Source organism: Episyrphus balteatus, chromosome 4 (assembly GCF_945859705.1).
Source record: "Episyrphus balteatus chromosome 4, idEpiBalt1.1, whole genome shotgun sequence".
Lineage (NCBI taxonomy): Eukaryota > Metazoa > Arthropoda > Insecta > Diptera > Syrphidae > Episyrphus > Episyrphus balteatus.
In genome coordinates this window covers 61,282,794-61,304,819 of record NC_079137.1, presented here as the reverse complement: position 1 = coordinate 61,304,819, position 22,026 = coordinate 61,282,794, and the positions used below count along the sequence as shown (strand labels likewise).

At 34.1% G+C, this 22,026-nt stretch overlaps 1 protein-coding gene across 1 annotated transcript; it reads right to left on the bottom strand.

The window, feature by feature from the left end:
- Nucleotides 1–2,689: 2,689 nt before the first annotated feature.
- On the bottom strand, nucleotides 2,690–15,289 carry LOC129918938 (serine protease inhibitor 27A). The gene is made up of 8 exons (XM_055999705.1): nucleotides 14,878–15,289; nucleotides 14,496–14,749; nucleotides 4,481–4,669; nucleotides 4,204–4,417; nucleotides 3,937–4,142; nucleotides 3,688–3,873; nucleotides 3,025–3,175; nucleotides 2,690–2,938 (listed from the first exon to the last, which is right to left on the bottom strand). The coding sequence occupies exons 1-8, from the start codon at nucleotides 14,891–14,893 to the stop codon at nucleotides 2,802–2,804; spliced, it is 1,353 nt and encodes a 450-aa protein (XP_055855680.1). The 5' UTR covers nucleotides 14,894–15,289; the 3' UTR covers nucleotides 2,690–2,801.
- Between the last annotated feature and the right edge of the window lie 6,737 nt (nucleotides 15,290–22,026).

The following is a 22,026-nucleotide window of genomic DNA, read 5'->3' as shown; positions in this document are numbered from 1 at the left end:
TAAATTTATCCTCGGCTTAACTCAATTCACCTTAATCCTTTACTTCCTTAATAATTTAAGAAAAGCTAAAAAATCAAAATAACCAAAAAAAAATAAAAATAATTCCAAAAATGAAAATTCAATACAATAATGCCAAACATGAACAAAAATTGCAATTATTGTACCTAGGTATATCAATTCCGAAATTAATATGAAATGTTGCAATCCTTTACTTCTTTAAAAATTTAAGAAGATCAAAAAAAGTTTCAAAACAGAAAAATCAAAATAACCTACATCAAGATCATTGTGTATGAATTCATATACAATACATACAAATGAAAACGAAAAGGAAACACATGAATACATTTTTTGCTCTCTATTTAATATTTTTACAGTTTTCTCATTCCCAAGGAGCAAGAAAATGTATGAAAAAAATACCTCTCTACAAAAGAATGGGAACAAAACAAAATAGAATAAAATACAGATTTTTTTTTTTTGCTCCTCCCTTATTTTGCACACAGCATTTGACAAAAAAAACTGCAAGAATACAGCGCGACTAGAGCGCTCCCGGTGGTTCAGACAAGGAACACAAAATCTTGAGTGGTAATAGTACTATGGAATTGATATACAAAGGTTTGCATCAATCAGAGAAAAAATAACTATAAAACCGGGATAACTATTTTAAATAGTCATAAATAATCATAATTGACTATTTAAATAGTCACATAACTATTTAATAAATAAAATTGACTATTTAATAGTTAATTTGGAGAATACGATTACTTCGATTGACTCTATTAAAATAGTCACAAATAACTATTTTTTTTTACTATTTTAATAGTTTTTAATACTAACTATTTTGTTCTCTGAGTGTAGTCTGTAAATTTTGGGAAGGCTAATTGCACACTATTTCACATTCTTAACTTGGGAGCTACTGAAACTGATGCTTTTAGCCCGATCAATCTAGACATTTTATCAAAGTTAATTTAAGTACAAGATTTTTTGATGCAGTTAGGTTCCTTTGATGGAGGAGAATATAAAACCACAGTTTTACACCAAAATTTGATATGGCGTATCCCCGAAAATGACCCCTGACCCCTAGGTAGTACGGAAAATGTGATTTCACGATTTTTTGATGCAGTTAGGTTCCTTTGATGGAGGAGAATATGAAATCACAGTTTTACACCAAAATTTGATATGGCGTGTTCCCGAAAATGACCTCTGACCCTAGGAAGTTCGAAAAAAGTGATTTCAGTCGAAGGCTTTCATAAGACCTGTTTCAAGAGGTTCTTGTAAGTATGCAATGTTTTCATCTCTCAAGTATGCAATGTTTTTCACCAATAAGTATGCAAAGCTTTTATCCTGCAGATATGCAATGTTTGTAACGCTTTAGAAAAAAACATTGCATTTTTATGTGAGGTTTCAATTAGCTCCCTTTTTTCCACTCATCTTTAATATTCCAGTATGGTCTACTGGTAAGGTGCTGGCTAGGTATGCAGAGGTACGTGAGATCGATTCCTGGTCGGCCCATGTGATGAAAATAAAAAAATGTGTTCTTTTTCAATTAAAATAATATTCTCATCATTTCAGAACAACAGAAAAAGCTGTGGAATTTCCAAAAAAGGAAAAGAAACAAAGTAGGAAAAAATTAAAATAAATAAAATAATATATAGAAAATACAAAACAGGAAAAATCAAAAGAAAATTAATGAAATTCAATTAATTCTTTTTTTTTAATGCATTTTCTACAACATTTTCTACATCACCTACAACAACTTCTATTAGGCCCTATTATAACATCCTACGCAAGTAATCCGGTTTGTGCATTAGATAAACATTCTCTAGAAAGACCTCCGTAAGGCCATTTTAAGCTGTTTGTCACAAGCTATTAGCTTGTGGATTACCTGTGAAGGACCATCAAAGGAACCTTACTGCATCAAAAAATCGTGTACTTCCATTAACTTTGATAAAATTTCTGTTAAATTCGACTGAAATCTCTTTTTCGAACTTCCTAGGGTTCAGAGGTCATTTTCGGGGTTACGCCATATCAATGTCAATTTTGCTATTCGTGAAGAGCTCAATCTTCACAATGCGATCAAAATAGAACTCAAGAAAAGTAAAGTTTGCATTTAAAACAAACTAAAAATAGGAGCGGATATAGTTAGCTAAAAGAAGTCTTGGAGAAGCTTTTGGGACAATGACAGAGCATATTATTCCTTATATCATGTATTCAGAATGTGAAAAAGTGTGAATTTAAGTCTATTCACTTTACTTGGAAATCTTACGTTGGTCAAACCCTCCAAAACCATATAAAGCCACGAATTAAGGCTGCTAGACTTTGAAATCAATATGCGACTATTATAGTTGTCATTTTTAACTATTTTGTAACTATTTTCTGTAAAAACAAAGTTATTCGCAAAATTTTATAATTCTATCAAGTTACTGCAAATAGTTACAAAATCATTGGCGAAAAATTTTAATCGATTCAAATAAATGGGTGACCATTTTTTCGATTTTTTTTTTTTCAAATGCCCATAATTCACAAAATACATGGCTGCGATTTTTGAAAATTATTTTTCTGATAACTGTTGACTTTTTGGACACCCTGTATAACTTAACTGGAATAAAAGCTCCAAAAACCAAAATTAACTTGATTGAACTCTCAAGTAGATAGTTAAATTTTACCTTAATAATAACTTCAACACAACTCATTTTATTTTTATTCGTTTATTTTCTTTGAAAAAAGGCCATATATTTCACACATGTACATTATTAAAAAACATATAGAATCTAAAATCTTAAAAATATAAAAATTATATCTTATTAAACTGTTGGATCAAGTACTTTGCCAGCAAATATTATAGTGCTTGTTAATTCATCAACAATTAAAAATACGAATGGACGATTTACGTTGAATTCTTCAATATTATCACCACCAAATTTATTTACGATTTCAACTTCTGTAATAAGAAAGTAACAAATAAAATGTTTATTAGTTATATAAATTTCAAAAAATCACTCAACAAAATAAATATGAAAACTTTACCTGTTACTGCAAATGCGGTACTTCCTTTCTCATGAACTTCAATACCAGCCTTTTGAATAATATTAGTCACCTTCATTTTCCTATCTAAAGCTGATCCTTTAGCAATTCCGCTTAGAGCTGCACTTTCCGTGAAGATTTCATTCAAGCCCAACTATTAAATTAAATAAACAAAAAAAGTTTTAAAAAATAAAATTGCTGATTTTTTCGTTAAGTTTTTATTTCGGAGGTTAAAGACCGCAACTTTACTAGTGGGATCGCAGCATACGATACTGTATGAAAATAAACGAGTACGAGCAAATCATAAAACACACCCATAATGGCGGATTACTCAGTTTCGTTCAGTTTTGTTACCCGAATTTGAAGTGCAATCCTCTTCGCACTTTACGGACATAAATGTGATAGCTGACTGTACGTTTCACTCACTATTTCCATTTCATACGCTTCGTTCAGTTTTGAAACGAGCATTCTTTTGCTTCCGCTTATGTCAAAATATGACGAAAATATTAAAAATAAACGAAGCGTTCTTTCAAAAGGAAGGAGTGAGTGAAACATACAGTCAGCTTTCACGGTTACATCCGTTAAATGCAATAGGAAGCACGTCGGAAAATAAAACTGAACGAAACTGAGCAGTCTGGTATTAATGGGCTCGTTAAGTTAACTTACCGCCATTAAAGTCTCCTTAAGTTTAGCTGTATAGTCAAATTTGAACTTTGGTAATGTGACTTTAACTTCTTGTTCGCTCATCAGCCACTGAATACGTCTAAGTCCATCGCCTTCAATATCTCGTGCAAGTGCTTCCAAACCACCTTTAGCTCCAGGCAATAAAATAGTCATGGAGAATTTCTTACCCTATAAACGAAAAAAAAACTGGGTTGATACAAAAATTTATTTAACGAAAGAAAAAAATTATACCTGATATGGCAATCTCAAGACCTTTGCATTCAACATTGTTGAATAGAAATAATAAAACTTGCCAGTAACTGTCATATAATTTGCACGAATTTGTTCGTTTGGTAATCGGAAGAAGGCACTTTCGAATGTCGAAGTGAATGGTGTCCGCCATTGTCCGTCAAAATAAATAGCATTTATGAGTAAAAGACCAGCACTTTGGATTTGATCTTCATTTGAAATAAAAATTAATTAGTTATCATGAATAATCAATAACAATTTTGAACTTACCACTAGTAACTAATTCCTTCAAACGTCCTTCTGTTACATTACTACACCATTTATTAATAATATCAGCTGATTCTTCAGCTTTAGAGAAATCCAAATTTTGAATATCTGTATCGTATTGGTCCATTAGGGTGTGCCGATATTGTGGTCTTGGTGTAATATTATTACGTAGGTACATTTTTGTTGCAATATTGAGTATGTATTTTGTATTGGGTTCCTAGAAAATATTATTTTATTTTTGTTAAAAATAATTTTTAAAAAATTCAATTGATTTTCTTACCTTGAGTGATTCCAACATATCACGGTATACATCTCTCATCAAATAAGTTGAAGGTGATCCATAAAATACTGAAGATAGTTCGGTTTTGGTATTGGATTCAGCATCAGCGGCTTCGTAAAGAAGAGCAAGGACGAATTTGACGGAGAATGGTGAGATGACAACATTTGATTGAGTGTTTGTGAATACTTTCTAAAAAGATAAATAGAATTAATAAATTTAATTAAAATGAAATAATAGATAAAAAAGAGTATTAGAGATAAAAATTATAAATGGTATTCACGACACTTTTGCAGTGGTTTGAGGCAGTTTATTTCATTGATTTATTTCATATTTAAATTTACAGTCTTGGTAAAAATGTGTGTTTTTTTTTCAACTTTTTTCCCAAATTTTGACTTTGAAGTTGATTATTTCGAGAACAAATAATTGCAATAATTTTATTTAAAAATTAGAATCAAGTGTACAATTCTGCCTTTTGAAAAAGGTATCATTCATAACTGTAAGTGTTGCCATTGTTTTTTAATATTTTTTTTGTATTTAACGTGATATTTTAGAAAATTGCCTCTGCCGCCTAAACGGGGGGAGATGGACCCCCCCTCCTATAGTAAAAAATTATTGTATTAAACTCCTCTACAAAATACCGTTATCAATTCTTGTCGCCTAAGTTATCGTACTCTCCACAAGATTTTTATTCCAAATTATCCCGATTAGGAATACAAAAATATGAATAACTTTTAAAAAGGAGCAGCTAAGATTTCGATTCCAACGGATTTTGCACGTATAATCATCAACAAATACAACCCAACTTGCAGTTTTTGTCGACATTTTTGTGCAACCTATCGATATGCTTCCTGCCCACCGTGATTATTTGGCATAATAGACGAAGAAATCGTTTCATCATACAAATCATCTACCCGGTGGAGTAATTAAAGCAATTTAGCACCGATTTGTATGGCTTTTTTTTTTATAAACTACTGTTTTCATCCTCATGAGTAAAAATTTCGATAAGATTATTTAAAAAAAAATTCCTTAAATCTTATATTAAATTATATCAAAACATTGCCAAGGTTATTTAAGCACAACAAAATATATGGGAGTGAGGAACAATTTTCCATCGTTTAAGCGGTAGAAGCTATTTTTTAAGAATAAACAAAATTTTGGAGTTTTTGAAAAACTTGTCCTCAAACTCATAATTTTGGCAAAAAAAAAGAGGAAAAGCTCCTTCGTATAAGTGTAACGGTAACCTAATTTGGTAGTTTTGAGCTTTAGTTGATCCATTAAAAATATTTTATTTTTTTCAAAAAAAAAAATTGAATAGTTTTGTAATTTTGTTTTTCACTTCAAAAACGCTTTTGTGCGAAAATTATTGTTAAAATCGGTTGAGTCGTTTACGGGAAAGTTATATAACTAATGAAAACGGTTCTATGACAAAAACTGTAAATAAACGGTTCAAAAAATATTTTTTTAATTTCAAAAGTACCATATTTAAGACAAGTAATAAGCCTATTCTGAATAGTCATATGATAGGTTAGGTATTGTTAATTTTGGTCCTGTTTATTTTTTTTGAACAAAGCCAATAACAGAGCAATAATTTATAACTATTTTTTGAATTCTTTAAGGAAATCATCATGTTTAAACTAAAAAAATTTGTTCCATAACTTCAGATTTTTTATTTTAAAATATTCATTTAATTTGGCATCTTGTATTTTCTTCATGTGTGCTGACAATATTAGCTGTATTTTATTTTCCTCGTGATCCAAATCAGATCATTGTATTTATTTGCCATACAATAACAAAACAAAATCCTGCTTTTTTTTGTTGTAAAGCTAATAAAAACAAATAAAACACAGCTATTATAAACTTGCTTTAAGAAAATTTTAAATTTGTCTATTTTCTCCAATATGTCCAAATTTCTAAATATATATATATACCACGATCTAGTCTAAATCTTTTGATATGCATAAATTAAAAATTTTTTTTTTTTAATTTTTTGTTATTTTTTTTCATATGCAAATTGTATAAATTTTTTATTTATAAAATAAAGAGAAAACTTTAATCTTTGTTTTTATTATTTTTGACAAAAGAGCCGTGCATTTCTTTTTTTTTTTTAAGTGCATATTGAACTCATTTATTGATTATGATAATATTATTATGAATAATTAATTTTTCAGATTTTATTAACCTCTTTAACCCTAGTTTACATCCTGGGGTGTGATACACCCCAGACGACTTTTAAATGCTTGTAACTTTTTTGAAAATCAGTTTTTCGACTTGGGATAAAAAATCAGTGAACAAAATTCTTTTTTCTGAATACTTTTCTTCTTTATTTTATCAAAGAGCTTCAACTTGGTTTTTTGGAAATTTCGTGTGAAAAAAGGTCGTCCACACTTGCCTGGGGTGTGTTGCACCCCAATGATCAAAATGTGAAATAAATCAATTTTTTAGTGTTTATTTTATTTTTCATGAATTATAAGTAAATTATAATTAACATTTCGATGCGTAAACTTATTCTGGTATAGATCAAAGTTCTGGGAGAAATTTAGTACAAACCGTACTGATGTGGCGATGACAAGTGTTTTTTTTTCACAAACATCGCATCTCGATTTCCTGACGCCTGCTCTTATCAACTGAACGAAAAAACCTGCGACTATCTTCTCATAGTGCGGTGAGACTTGACTAGCTTTGGATAACCTTTTTTCTATAGAAGGATGCGAACGATCATCCAACTCCATTTTCATTAGTTCTTCTGCAAGCTGGATAAGCTTTTCGTTTCTAAATAACTTTAAATTACTTGAATGAGGCTGAAAAATCCAACAAATTGTAAAATACCTACAACCATGGGCCACCGATTGGCTTGATGAGAACATGAATATAAAGATACCATTTGGTCAAACATGTCGACTCCTTTTGTTCCGTTATAGGTTATAGCCCAATATTATGACAGGTTTATTTGCGGTCCGAAAACTGCTTTTTCAACAATGAGCTGTGTTGAAGAAGCTTGTTGGTTAAGGCCCAAATCCACAGCGGATTTTAGCCGCCTTACGGCGCTGGTCACCCTAAAAAAAAGTGCTGTGTTGAAAGCAGCACAACTTGTTTCCTGGGTTTTGGAACCAAAGTCTAGCATTACTTTCAACGGCGTTGCCCTTTCTTTTTCATCACAGTCATTATATTTTTTCAATAACTTATATAAATTACACACTAAAACAAAAAATACATTTACAAAGATGTTTAACTTTTAACATTTATTTTAGAAAACAATATTTTCATACTTAAGTTTATTACATTCCAAAGCTTTTTGCACTTCTCTACAAAATCGATTAAAATTTTGCCGATAATATACGTGTCCATTAAACAACAATTTTAATGTCAACTCGATTGAAAAATAACGTAAACAAAGCACCAGAACATTAATTTAAACAAATATATGCGCTTTAAAACTGTTGGGGTGTAACACACCCCAGGCAAGAAAAGTAGTAAGTTTTTTGGGGATGTAAACTAGGGTTAACTAAATTTAAATTTGATGGCACGTGTTATCAAGAAATAACACATAAAAACTTCAGTTCAATAGTCTTGTCTTTTATAAAAAAAAAAATTAAATTTAAGAATTAAATCTCCATTGTCATTTTGTCATTCACTTGGATATTGATTACAATAACCCTTGGAAACATTAATTTCATTTGACAAATTTATTTGATTATTATCACACAAAATTGACACGACAAATTAATTGTAACATACGCATGTCAATAGTAAATTAATGTGTGAATATCTAAATGAAATTAAAAAAAGGCTTCAAGAGTTCATTGACAGTTTGTTTATCACAGCCCAGTAAATCTTTTATGAAGTACCTACATGTTTTGGAGTTATTTTATGTATGTTTTTGTGGTTGAAACACCCACTGATATGGATTGACAGTAATTATCTTTGAATCACATCTCTTTTTTTTTTTTAGTTCTTATTCCTACAGCCTATAAACTAAAATCTGAGTAATAACCTCAATTAACCTGTTTTAATAAATTTAAAACCGCACACGAATTGATTGATTCTATTTTGTATTTTGCCCTCTTGGAATCATTCAAATATAAATAAGATTTACTGGAAGATACCTATACACTTTACTTACATTTATTTGTTTATTTTGATGAATAAATTTCATTTTAATCAGTTTTTGTGACCTCAATAATTTTGCTGAATTTAAAAAGAGAGAGATCAGAAATCAGAATTTCTGATAATATTTTACTAACCTACATTTCAAGATGAGTGTTTATAATCTGTATAGGCAAATAAAACCAAATAAACTTTAATTATGAATCGTCCATTCGATACAAGTTCCTTGCCTTATTGCATCAGAAATATACAATCAAGTATTTTTAGTTACATGTGAATAAACCCTAATGAGATTAAAATACTTATTTGTATATTATTATTATTCTTAAATGCATTTTATCTTATATTTAAAAATTTTTGTTTTTGTTGAATTTTATTTTTGTTATATTATTACCTCATTTTATATTCAAAATAAATGATAACGCAATTAAATTGGCAATAACTTATCAGATTAAAGTCACTCGAAATAATGAGAATCAACAAGAACGAATAGAATTTTTGAATAAACAACTTGCATGTGCTACGAAAAAATATATAAATAGAATGGAGTTATTGTTCTAAACTTATAAATACGTATAGGGTATAGCAATAAAAATAGAGTAACTGTCATAATGTTTGGTCATTTTTCTGGGAGTCAATGATGTTTACAATAGATGCACGTAAAAATAATAACTTCAATAAATTAAAGAAGTAGTTATTTATTTAATAATGTATTTTAAGTATTTTTTAAGTCGTTCTATTGCCATTTTTTATAAAAACAATTCTTAACACAAACCGGAACGTGTCGTTCATTTCAAGATTATTTTTTTTAATATAGGTACCAAAAACATCGGCACTTTTTCGATCGTCGTTGGTGTGGACAGCATTGACGCTTCTTTTTTTTTTTAAATTAACATTTAAAAATAACATTTAAGGTTTTAGCATGAAACCTTTATTAAGAAGATTTCTTAAATGCATTCAATGCATAGTTAAAAAAAAAATGGCTGTCCATAGGGTAGAGTTGCCTATTTGCGGCCGTCTCCAGTTTCCGGCGAACTTTCGGAAAATCGTTTTAACTAGTGATTTCGTAGGGTTTATTCCAAATTTTTGCTCTTATGCTGTTATGTTATATGGAAGAACATAAGAGCGAAAACCCTATTTAAAATGTTTTTTTCTTCTATTGCATTTGTTACAAAAAGTCAAAGCAAAAAAAAAAAAAAACAAAAAAATATAAATGGAGTAGGACGGATCATTTTTGAATCTCAAATTTAATGACGTCATGTGAATACAATGTGCAAAAGCTGGGTTTTGCTAAGCAAATGCAAACGAATTTGTACGCAAAGACAATTTGGTTTTGCCAAATTACACTGGTCAACAAGGTTTTTGTTACAGACACCAAGATATACTTTTATAGGTTTTTTGGGTGCTGAGCTCGAATCCGAAGTCAGAACAATTCTACCACATCACGTTTTTGAGATAATCCCGTTAGAAAATCGAAAATGCTGCTTTTTTACCAGTTTTCGAGATTATTTCTTAGCTTTTGGTTATTTGTTTTAAATAAATTTGTAACGGTTTCTAATAGAACTAAATGTTGTCTTTCTAAATCCGTTTAAATCTTTTAAAAATCTCTTATCTTCTTTGAGAAATCTGAAATTGAAATCAACGTGTTTGGTATATCTCATATTTATTTGCTTTTAATAATAAATCTCGAAATTTTCTTTGCCAATCGCTTTCAAATTTTGACACAACGTTTCATTTACATTCCAGTAAGTTCTTATCTTGTTTTTAACAAGAAAAATAATTATATTTTTCTCACTAGTAATTATTTAGTATAAGTATCTGACACGGTCACGCTTTGATGTATCTCACTGCGATTCACCACCTTCGCAAATATAAAAACTTGCAAGATTCTAAATGAAACGTTGTGTCAAAATTTTAAAGCGATTGGCAAAGAACTTTTCGAGATTCGCTATTAAAAGTAAATAAACATGAGATATACCAAACACGTTGATTTCAATTTCAGATTTCTCAAAGAAGATAAGAGATTTTTAAAAGATTTAAACGGATTTAGAAAGACAACATTTAGTTCTATTAGAAACTGTTACAAATTTATTTAGAACAAATAACCAAAAGCTAAGAAATAATCTCGAAAACTGGTAAAAAAGCGGCATTTTCGATATTTTAACGGGATTATCTCAAAAACGTGATGTGATAGAATTTTTTTGACTTCGGATTTGAGCTCAGCACACCAAAATCCTATAGAAAAGTATACCTTGGTTTCTGTAACAAAAAAAAAGTTTAATTTTGTTGACCAGTGTTATCAGTTAAAAGTTAAATAGAGAAAATATTTGTTCGTGTCAAATAAATCAATGATTAATTGTCTAAATAATAATTTTTATGTTATAATGTCAAACCGTCTCCAAATTTCGTTATCATCATTGCAAAATTTTAATGAAATACATGGCGCAATTGTATGTTATGTGAACGTGTGCCAACTGAACAAAGACTATGCCAGAAACCGACTAAAACTTTATCCCAGTTGATTTTTTAGGTAAGAAAGAATATAGGCTTTGGTATGTGTTTTAAAAAATAGGGTTCAGAATTGCGAAAACCCAAAATCCGGTAAAACTATAAATTCCGAAACTCATAAAATTCCGAAAACCCAAAATTCTGAAATTTCCAATTCTTAAATCGAAATTCCTACAAAATTTATGATATGATTTGGATTTTCGGGAGTTTTGGGGTTTGCGAGATTCTGGGTTTTCTGGATTTAGTGTTTTGGGATTGTGTCCGTCACCCGTGTTTAAACGTTTGTCAAAAAAGCGCTCTTCGAGGGGATGAGAATCCATTCATTAAAATTTTCAAAGACTTAAATAAATAACATATGAACTCTCACGAAAATAACTAAGCATTGGTTTTGTTAAGAATTATTTTACTACAGGATTGGGGACAAAATCCCGAAAACCGAAATCCCGAAAACCCAAAATCCCGAAAACCCTAAATCCCGAAAACCCAAAATCCCGAAAACCCAAAATCCCGAAAACCCAGAATCCCGAAAACCCAAAATCCCGAAAACCCAGAATCCCGAAAACCCAGAATCCCGAAAACCCAAAATCCCGAAAACCCAGAATCCCGAAAACCCAAAATCCCGAATGGGATCCCGAAATCTCGAAAAATTATATAAAATGAAAAATTTGCGCAAATTTTTCATTTTATATAATTTTTCGGGATTTCGGTTTCGAAAGCAATCCTAAGTGTAAAATTAAGGTGTTAACATGTAAAAAACAATAGAAGTGTATGATTCCGTCAATATCTCTTTTTTACATGATTTCAAGTTCTTATTGTGCTTTCAGCAGTGTTTTGTTGTGATTGAGTTAAGTTGGAAAAGTCGTTGAACTAAAATCAAAAGAACTATGAATTTTAATATTTAACTCATAATAATGTATTTTTAAATTGTTTTTTAATTGGTTTTAATTTTATGTTTCATTTAAAATTTCAGTGAAACACAATTTTGAAGGGTTTTTTATTTTTTCTCTTTTATTTTCGGGATTTTGGCCTTTCTGGATTTTGGGTTTTCGGGATTTTTGTTTTTCGGGATTCTGGGTTTTCGGGATTTTTGGTTTTCGGAATTCTGGGTTTTCGGGATTTTGGGTTTTCGGGATTTTGGGTTTTCGCGATTTTGGGTTTTCTGGATTTTGGGTTTTCTGGATTTTGGTCTTTCTGGATTTTGGATTTCGGGATTCTGTCCGTCTCCCTTTACGACAGGGGCTCCAAATCTTTGCGAAAATTTCAGTTCAATTAAAATTAAAAACTATACAAAAATAAGATTGAAAATGAAATTTTCAAAAATTCCTTAAGTCGACATAAAGGTTGCCACAGTAAAAATGTAAATCAAAACAAATTTTGGTGTGTTTTGTTTTCAAGTATAAATACGTTTCTGATCTATAATTGTGCTTTTAAAAATCAACTTCATCATCATTTAGGAAAGTTAAAATCGATTTAAAACGAGTCAAAAATCGTGTGCTAGCATACTAGTAGAAAAACAGAATGTAAATTATGTTAAAATTCATTGAAAATTGATTAAAAATCAATTGTGAATATTTTTGAAATATGAGTTGCAAGATAGTTTTAAATTGGTTGAAAAATAGTCACCTGTATATGAAGTAAGTTTAATCGTCTGTCTCAACTTAGGCAGATCAGATAATTTTCAATAAAAATATAAAATTTTGCTTTATTTGGAAGAAATGAGTAAGGGAATGAAGTTAACCTATTCACAATAAAATATATAATGAGTGAATTCGTAGATATTTACTTTTTATCCTTGCTCATTTTGTGGAAATGAAATCAAGTGAATTTAAAATTTGTATGCAAAATTATCACATTTACCCTAGTCGAAAATAAATTTTTTTAACTTTTAGGAATAAAAGTTTTTTTTTTTTTATATTGACATTTATTCTTCTGAAAGTCTAACTGACGTTTGAAAAATCAGGGCTTAGATGAACAAACAAACACAAGACTTTCTTATCAAAATTAAAATAAAATGCACGACTGGGACGCACGAACTTGCTCTTAGAGTTAAAGTTGATTAAATTTTTAAGACTTTTTATATAGAAATTTGGAAAATGTAGGTACTATAAAGGTAAAAAAAAAAATAAAACTTATTTTTTAAAAAATAAAATAAAATTTGAAATCAAATTGCCCTCCAAAACAAGTATACAATTTTGATTGATATATTAACATGCATTTTTAGAAAAAAAAAATTTCAAAATCGTTAGAGCCATTTTTTAAAAAAACTAATTTTTTATAACTAATTTTTTTGGAAAAAAAGTTTTAAAATAAAATTGGTATGCCATTTTGTAGAAATCACTAATCAACATCTAAAAACAAAATTTCAAAAAAATTCAATGTCCCGTTTTCGAAAATTTGATTTTTCAAAAAAAAATTTTCAACATTTGTTTAAAAATCCAAAAATTATTTTTCTTCGTTGAAATCGAATAAGCAGTTTTGGAGAAAATCGGATTAAAAAAAAAAAACGGTTCAATGGCAGGTACCGTTAATAATGATTTTCAAAAAAAAAATTTTTTTATTGAAAGATAGACCTTGTCTTAAAACTAACATTTGAATTTTTTAAACAAAATCGTTGGAGCCGTTTTTGAGAAATTTCAATTTTACTAAAATCGGTAGGTATATGACAAGTACCGTTATTTTTGGTCCAAAAAAATTAATTCCAAAAACCCCTCTGGAGAGGCGCCAAATAATGCTACATACCAAGTTTGACATCAATCGGTTCATCCGTTTAAGCTGTAGCTTCGTTTACAGACAGACAGACTTCCGGGACCCATTCTTTTGGCATTCTTTACCATCGTAATGTCATGGAAAAATGCTATCTCAACTTTTTTTTTGTACGAATGCATAACTTGATATATAGTACCTATATCGCAAGTAAAAAATTGTTTTGAAGTGACAATGGACTTATAATAATGTTTGTATGTTGATTAATTCTGTATGTACTTGATTCACTCATAGCTTAATGGCTCACAAATTTGCAAAACTGGCAAAATTATCAAAAAACTTGTTTCTTTATGTTAGCTTAAAGTACTCATCCGTGATTCCCCAACACAATAATTTTTATTGTTTAATTTTTATATTAAAAAAAAAAAAATATTGTTTATTTGGTAGACTTTGACGTTGATATAACATAAAAGTCATGTATGATGGATCATCATTAATTCTAAAGAACTCGCATTCTAACTCTCAATAGAAAACAATAAATAACAAAAGTTGCTCCACCCCATTATTATGAGACAGTTTAATTATCACACGTTATTTATACTCTATTTTGTTTATATTTTCTATTTTAGTTTGAAATTTAAATTTGCGCGAAATATTTTAAATAGGAATTTTTTTAAATTTTTTATTCAAAATTACTTACTTCTAATAGTCTCCAATCAAAATAGTCTCGTTTATCAACTTTATAAGGTTTAAAATCATCATTATCCCAATAGTCTCTGTCATCGATTGCAGGCTTTTTAGTTGGACTGCTGCTAGTGGTAATTTCATCCGAGGGAGTAGCAGTATTAAAAATATCAGCAATAGAAGACTCAACTTCAGCATCTGTCTTAACTTTATTTGTAGGTTGTGAAGCTTGACATAATGCAAAAATTCCTACTAAAAAAACTACTAAAACTGCAAAATAACAACAAAAAAAAAAATAAATAAGTTTATTTATAAATAAAATGTTAATTGTTATAAGAAATTTCACAAAAAAAATTATAATTATTCGATTTTGATTATTATGCGCGTTCTGGTCTCACCGGTATTTGATAACATGATGGTGCCCCGAGAGATGCAACACGATTGTTGTTTCTTTTGAATTTTTTCCCGACAAAATAATGGTTATGATGGGAATCTGGTAGAATGGCGTTTCTGCGCGTCACACCAGAGTATTTGATCTTGGTTTGTTGTATAGTTTCTTGAACAAGTTTTGATTTTTATTTTTATTTATAAATGCGCGAGGGTTCTCGGAGAACTTGAACTCGCGTGAAGGTATGTGAGAGATGGTCAATACTTGACAGTAGTTGTAGAACGAGTGCTGTTTTAGCAGCCGGCTAGTGTAGGTATATGAAAAGTTTCAACTCAAATCGCGGATCACATTCACCAGACAATCACTGATCACCGATCGCCACCGATGTGCTTGAGTTCTATGCCCAGTTCAGACTAAATTCGAAATCTTGAGTTTGATTCAAACTTAGGTCAGAAGATAATATAATCATTATATTGACTGGGTTTTTCCCATTTTTTTTTTTTTGTTTTTGTTTTACTTTTCAAACATACTTATAGCTTTTGGGAAGAGATTTGTAGTAAGTGATGATGATGATCGTGATGGGCATCACGAGAACATCTGTTTTTTTCTTTATTGAAAACATTAAAGAAACGGAATTCCCATTTAAAATCATTTCTGGATAATTGGCCTATAATAATATTTTGGTAAATTATGTGGTCCACATATGGAATAATCTTAGTCATAATGTGTTAATGATATGCGTATTTATTTTTGGGACAAAAATTACCGAAATTTTCGGAGGAATAGTGAAAAACCTGATCACATCATTATCATTATTTGTTTTTGTTATTAAACAATATTATTGGTTGTGTGTACATACTTAAGTAAGGTTCTATGTATTGGTCAAACTTAATACAACGATAATTTCGTGTTGCCAAAAATAGATTTGTGCAATATTAAGTTGGGACTTGCCTTTTTAATAAGTTTATAGTCCACATAGAGCTTACACTCCTCCCATACCCTATAGTAACTGTTAAAATTTAAAATATGTACTTTATATCAAAATGTAAATTAGATGCAAAATTGTGCTTTCGAAAAAAATTTTTCATATTTTGATTCCACAACTACCTGCATTCTGCATCAGATCCGTGCTGAGAGATGTTAAACAGCAGAAATCTCATAAATATTCAAATGTAGAGGAATTTGTGATGGCTTATAAATAAACACACATATTAAATAGTGAAAGATAAGCTGTCAAGTTTTGATAAGACAGATCTATTGTAGACAAGCTTTCAATAAAAATAAAAAGTTAGCGAAAGTTCTTATAGATTTTTGCTTTTTAGTTGTGATAATTTTGGTTTAGTGGTTCACTGTTTTAACATGGCTTTAATCACAGCAATTTTTTTTTCAGTTTTATTTCTTCATTCTGAGAATTTTGAATCGAGAAAATTTTTGTCACTAACCTTTTACTCCGTTACTTATTTTTAGTTAATATGTTAGACTATTGCAGTCTTTATTTAGAACTATGTTTAGTCGCCATTCAAAAACAGCTACATTATTACAGTTTTGTTAATCAACAGAAGAACCTTCCTAAGTGTCAAATTTCTACTACAGACCAGGATGATGTTCACTTTAGACTCAGTTCTCCCGACTCATTTCGAGGTCTCTGTAGTGCCTTTTCACTCCCACTTTCTGAGCCCAATATGAATATCGTCCAACACTTGTAACATGGCGTATTCATTTGAGTGACAAAGTGTCATTTTTTTTTGACATTTTATTTTGCTCTCTAATGTTTTTAATTAATGACAAGTCGTGATGATAATAGAACAAACATGCCCATTCTTTTTCATTATATGACAGATGATTGACAAATAGCACGTTGACATAAAAAGTGTCGATTTTGCATGGTATAAAAAGACAAGGTATGATCATAAGAGCCGCCATCTTACAAAATGGGGTAATAAGTTTTTGACGTTTAATTTGGCAAAGTCAAAAGCAACAACAATTTCCAAGACAAATTTGTTTACAACAACAATTTCAATGGGCAGCTGTCAAAACCTTAAGTAGCCATTTTTAAGTTTTGACAGTTCTCGATACAGAGTTTTTTCTAATGATCATACCTTCTCTTTTTATACAATGTCGATTTTGAACTAAGTCGATATTCGAGTTCGCAAGGTCAAGTTTCACATTCATACCAAATAGCAAGACCTTATCTGCAAAACTCACCGCTAGAGAGCAGAAGTGTCGTTATCAAATTCATCTGTTTTATAGTAAATTTGGTTTTATGATTTTCTTATTTTATTTCTCCTGAAATATCGTGTTTTTTGAATTGTTACACTTTCTTTCTCAATTTGCGAAATAAAATGACAAGCTGTCACTTACATATGATAAACAGAAAACAAGAAATGGTCGATAGATTTTTGACAGTTCACTTAACAACATTAGCTGAAAAAGTGAACATTTTCAAACTTACATTTTTATAGTTTTTCCGAATGCAAAAATGATACAGAAAGCTTAGCTTTTTGTCTAAAAAAATAATTTGTATAGGTACCTACTCTTTATCACAATAATTGAGAAATTTCTAACAACGAACGAATCAAAATAGTGACATGGTGTTGACAACTTAATTTCTGTTTAATATGTTTAAATTGTTCTTTCCAGTAATGTTATTTTATCAATATATTTTTCAATGATTCTTTTCTGCGGTAAAATGTTTTACTGTCCTGAATATAAAAAGTATTTAAAGGTGACAGCTTGTCTTCACTTTTTATCGAGAAATGTCAATGCAAATAAAATATAACACCAATAACATTAACATATATGCCGCGCAACTCAATCTATAAATCAATTAGTTCTTTGTAATTGTCATGTGTTAACAATGAATTTTGTGCGAAGTGTGTGGTTAAACCGCAAATCAATTAATTAATTTCGTAGATTGATCATTGACGTTTTCTATGATGCGGTCAGAATTTTTCTAATTTTATTTGAGTCATATTTTTAATTTTTATCTTAGGTCTTTTTTATCTACTAAACAAATTACTTTTGCGTTTTTTTAATTGCTTTAAGTTATGCACAGTTAAAAATAATAATAATAGAAGATTTTTAAGACTTACACTGCGCGTGCGTCGCTTGTTTGATGAAATTCATTTATTAAACTTTTTTTTTTGCATAGTGTATACTGTGTAGGTACATTATAATGCTGAAATTTGTTTGTTTTAAATGTTGATAAAAACATCTTTTTTAGCACGTTTTAATCCATTTTAGATTTTTTTTTTTAACTGGTTTCGCCTTGTACTCCAATCTTTTAATCTAATTTTAATCCATAGGTTGATAAGCAGCAGATTGATTGAATTTTTCCATGTTGGAATTGTTTACGTTTGAGTTTTTTTTTAACTTTTCGGTTTTTGCAAAAAATCATGGATTTGAAATGTTTTCTTAAAATTTTTTGGTAAAGAAAATGCTGTTGATTAATTAAAATAATGGGTGGCTTTAATCCAGAGATGCGGTGTTTTTTATAAAGGAGGTTTCCTACTCAAATAAGGTTTTCACCACCCAAACACACAAAAAAGGATTTTCGGGACATCTTCGGGAATGCTCGGGACATCTTCGAGACATGCTCGGGACACGCTCGGGACATCTTTGGGACACGCTCGGGACATCTTTTGGACATGCTCGGGACATCTTCGGGACATCTTCGGGACATCTTCGGGACATGCTCGGGACATACTCGGGACATGCCCGGGACATCTTCGGGACATGCTCGGGACATACTCGGGACATGCTCGGGACATCTTTGGGACATCTTCGGGACATGCTCGGGGCATCTTCGGGACATGCTAGGGACATCTTCGGGACACCTTCGGGACATGCTCGGGACATCTTCGGGACATGCTCGGGACACGATCGGGACATCTTCGGGACATGCTCGGGACATCTTCGAGACATGCTCGGGACACGCTCGGGACATCTTTGGGACACGCTCGGGACATCTTTTGGACATGCTCGGGACATCTTCGGGACATCTTCGGGACATCTTCGGGACATGCTCGGGACATACTCGGGACATGCCCGGGACATCTTCGGGACATGCTCGGGACATACTCGGGACATGCTCGGGACATCTTTGGGACATCTTCGGGACATGCTCGGGGCATCTTCGGGACATGCTAGGGACATCTTCGGGACACCTTCGGGACATGCTCGGGACATCTTCGGGACATGCTCGGGACATACTCGGGACATGCTCGGGACATCTTCGGGACAAGCTCGGGACATGCTCGGGACATCTTCGGGACATCTTCGGGACACGCTCGGGACATCTTCGGGACATGCTCGGGACATCTTCGGGACATGCTCGGGACATGCTCGGGACATACTCGGGACATGCTCGGGACATCTTCGGGACATCTTCGGGACATCTTCGGGACATCTTCGGGACATCTTCGGGACATCTTCGGGACATCTTCGGGACATCTTCGGGACATGCTCGGGACATCTTCGGGACATCTTCGGGACATGCTCGGGACATACTCGGGACATGCTCGGGACATCTTCGGGACATCTTCGGGACATCTTCGGGACAGCTTCGGGACATCTTCGGGACATCTTCGGGACATGCTCGGGACATCTTCGGGACATGCTCGGGACATCTTCGGGACATGCTCGGGACATCTTCGAAACATCTTCGGGACAGCTTCGGGACATGCTCGGGACATGCTCGGGACATCTTCGGGACATGCTCGGGACATACTCGGGACATGCTCGGGACATCTTTGGGACATCTTCGTGACATCTTCGGGACATGCTCGGGACATGCTCGGGACATCTTCGGGACATGCTCGGGACATACTCGGGACATGCTCGGGACATCTTTGGGACATCTTCGTGACATCTTCGGGACATGCTCGGGACATGCTCGGGACATCTTCGGGACATGCTCGGGACATCTTCGGGACATCTTCGGGACATGCTCGGGACATCTTCGGGACATACTCGGGACATGCTCGGGACATCTTCGGGACATCTTCGGGACATGCTCGGGACATCTTCGGGACATGCTCGGGACATCTTCGGGACATCTTCGGGACATGCTCGGGACATCTTCGGGACATCTTCGTGACATCTTCGGGACAAGCTCGGGACATCTTCGGGACATCTTCGGGACATGCTCGGGACATACTCGGGACATGCTAGGGACATCTTCGGGACATCTTCGGGACATGCTCGGGACATACTCGGGACATGCTAGGGACATCTTCGGGACATCTTCGGGACATGCTCGGGACATCTTCGGGACATGCTCGGGACATCTTCGGGACATGCTCGGGACATCTTCGGGACATGCTCGGGACATCTTCGGGACATACTCGGGACATGCTCGGGACATGCTCGGGACATCTTCGGGACATCTTCGGGACATCTTCGGGACATGCTCGGGACATCTTCGGGACATGCTCGGGACATCTTCGGGACATCTTCGGGACATCTTCGGGACATGCTAGGGACATCTTCGGGACATGCTCGGGACATCTTCGGGACATCTTTGGGACATCTTTGGGACATGCTCGAGACATGCTCGTGACATGCTCGGTACATGCTCGGGACATCTTCGGGACATCTTCGGGACATCTTTGGGACATGCTCGGGACATGCTCGAAATATCTTCGGGACATCTTCGGGACATCTTCGGGACATCTTCGGGACATGCTCGGGACATCTTCGGGACATGCTCGGGACATCTTCACGACATGCTCGGGATATCTTTGGGACATGCTCGGGGCATCTTCGGGACATCTTCGGGACATCTTCGGGACATGCTCGGGACATCTTCGGGACATCTTTGGGACATGCTCGGGACATGCACGGGACATCTTCAGGACATCTTCGGGACATCTTCGGGACATCTTCGGGACATCTTAAGGACATCTTTGGGACATCTTCGGGACATCTTCGGGACATCTTCGGGACATCTTTGGGACATCTTCGGGACATGCTCGAGACATGCTCGTGACATGCTCGGTACATGCTCGGGACATCTTCGGGACATCTTCGGGACATCTTTGGGACATGCTCGGGACATGCTCGAAATATCTTCGGGACATCTTCGGGACATCTTCGGGACATGCTCGGGACATCTTCGGGACATGCTCGGGACATCTTCACGACATGCTCGGGATATCTTTGGGACATGCTCGGGGCATCTTCGGGACATCTTCGGGACATCTTCGGGACATGCTCGGGACATCTTCGGGACATCTTCGGGACATGCTCGGGACATACTCGGGACATGCTAGGGACATCTTCGGGACATCTTCGGAACATGCTCGGGACATACTCGGGACATGCTCGGGACATCTTCGGGACATCTTCGGGACATGCTCGGGACATCTTCGGGACATGCTCGGGACATCTTCGGGACATGCTCGGGACATCTTCGGGACATACTCGGGACATGCTCGGGACATCTTCGGGACATCTTCGGGACATGCTCGGGACATCTTCGGGACATGCTCGGGACATCTTCGGGACATCTTCGGGATATGCTCGGGACATCTTCGGGACATCTTCGGGACAGCTTCGGGACATCTTCGGGACATGCTCGGGACATGCTCGGGACATCTTCGGGACATGCTCGGGACATACTCGGGACATGCTCGGGACATCTTCGGGACATGCTCGGGACATCTTCGGGACATACTCGGGACATGCTCGGGACATCTTCGGGACATCTTCGGGACATCTTCGGGACATCTTCGGGACATCTTCGGGACATGCTCGGGACATCTTCGGGACATGCTCGGGACATCTTCGGGACATGCTCGGGATATCTTTGGGACATGCTCGGGACATCTTCGGGACATCTTCGGGACATGCTCGGGACATCTTCGGGACATCTTCGGGACATCTTCGGAACATCTTCGGGACATCTTCAGGACATCTTCGGGACATACTCGGGACATGCTCGGGACACCTTTGGGACATGCTCGGGACATCTTCGGGACATGCTCGGGATATCTTCGGGACATGCTCGGGACATCTTCGGGACAGCTTCGGGACATGCTCGGGACATCTTCGGGACATGCTCGGGACATCTTCGGGACATCTTCGGGACATCTTCATGACATCTACGGGACATGCTCGGGACATCTTCGGGACATGCTCGGGATATCTTCGGGACATG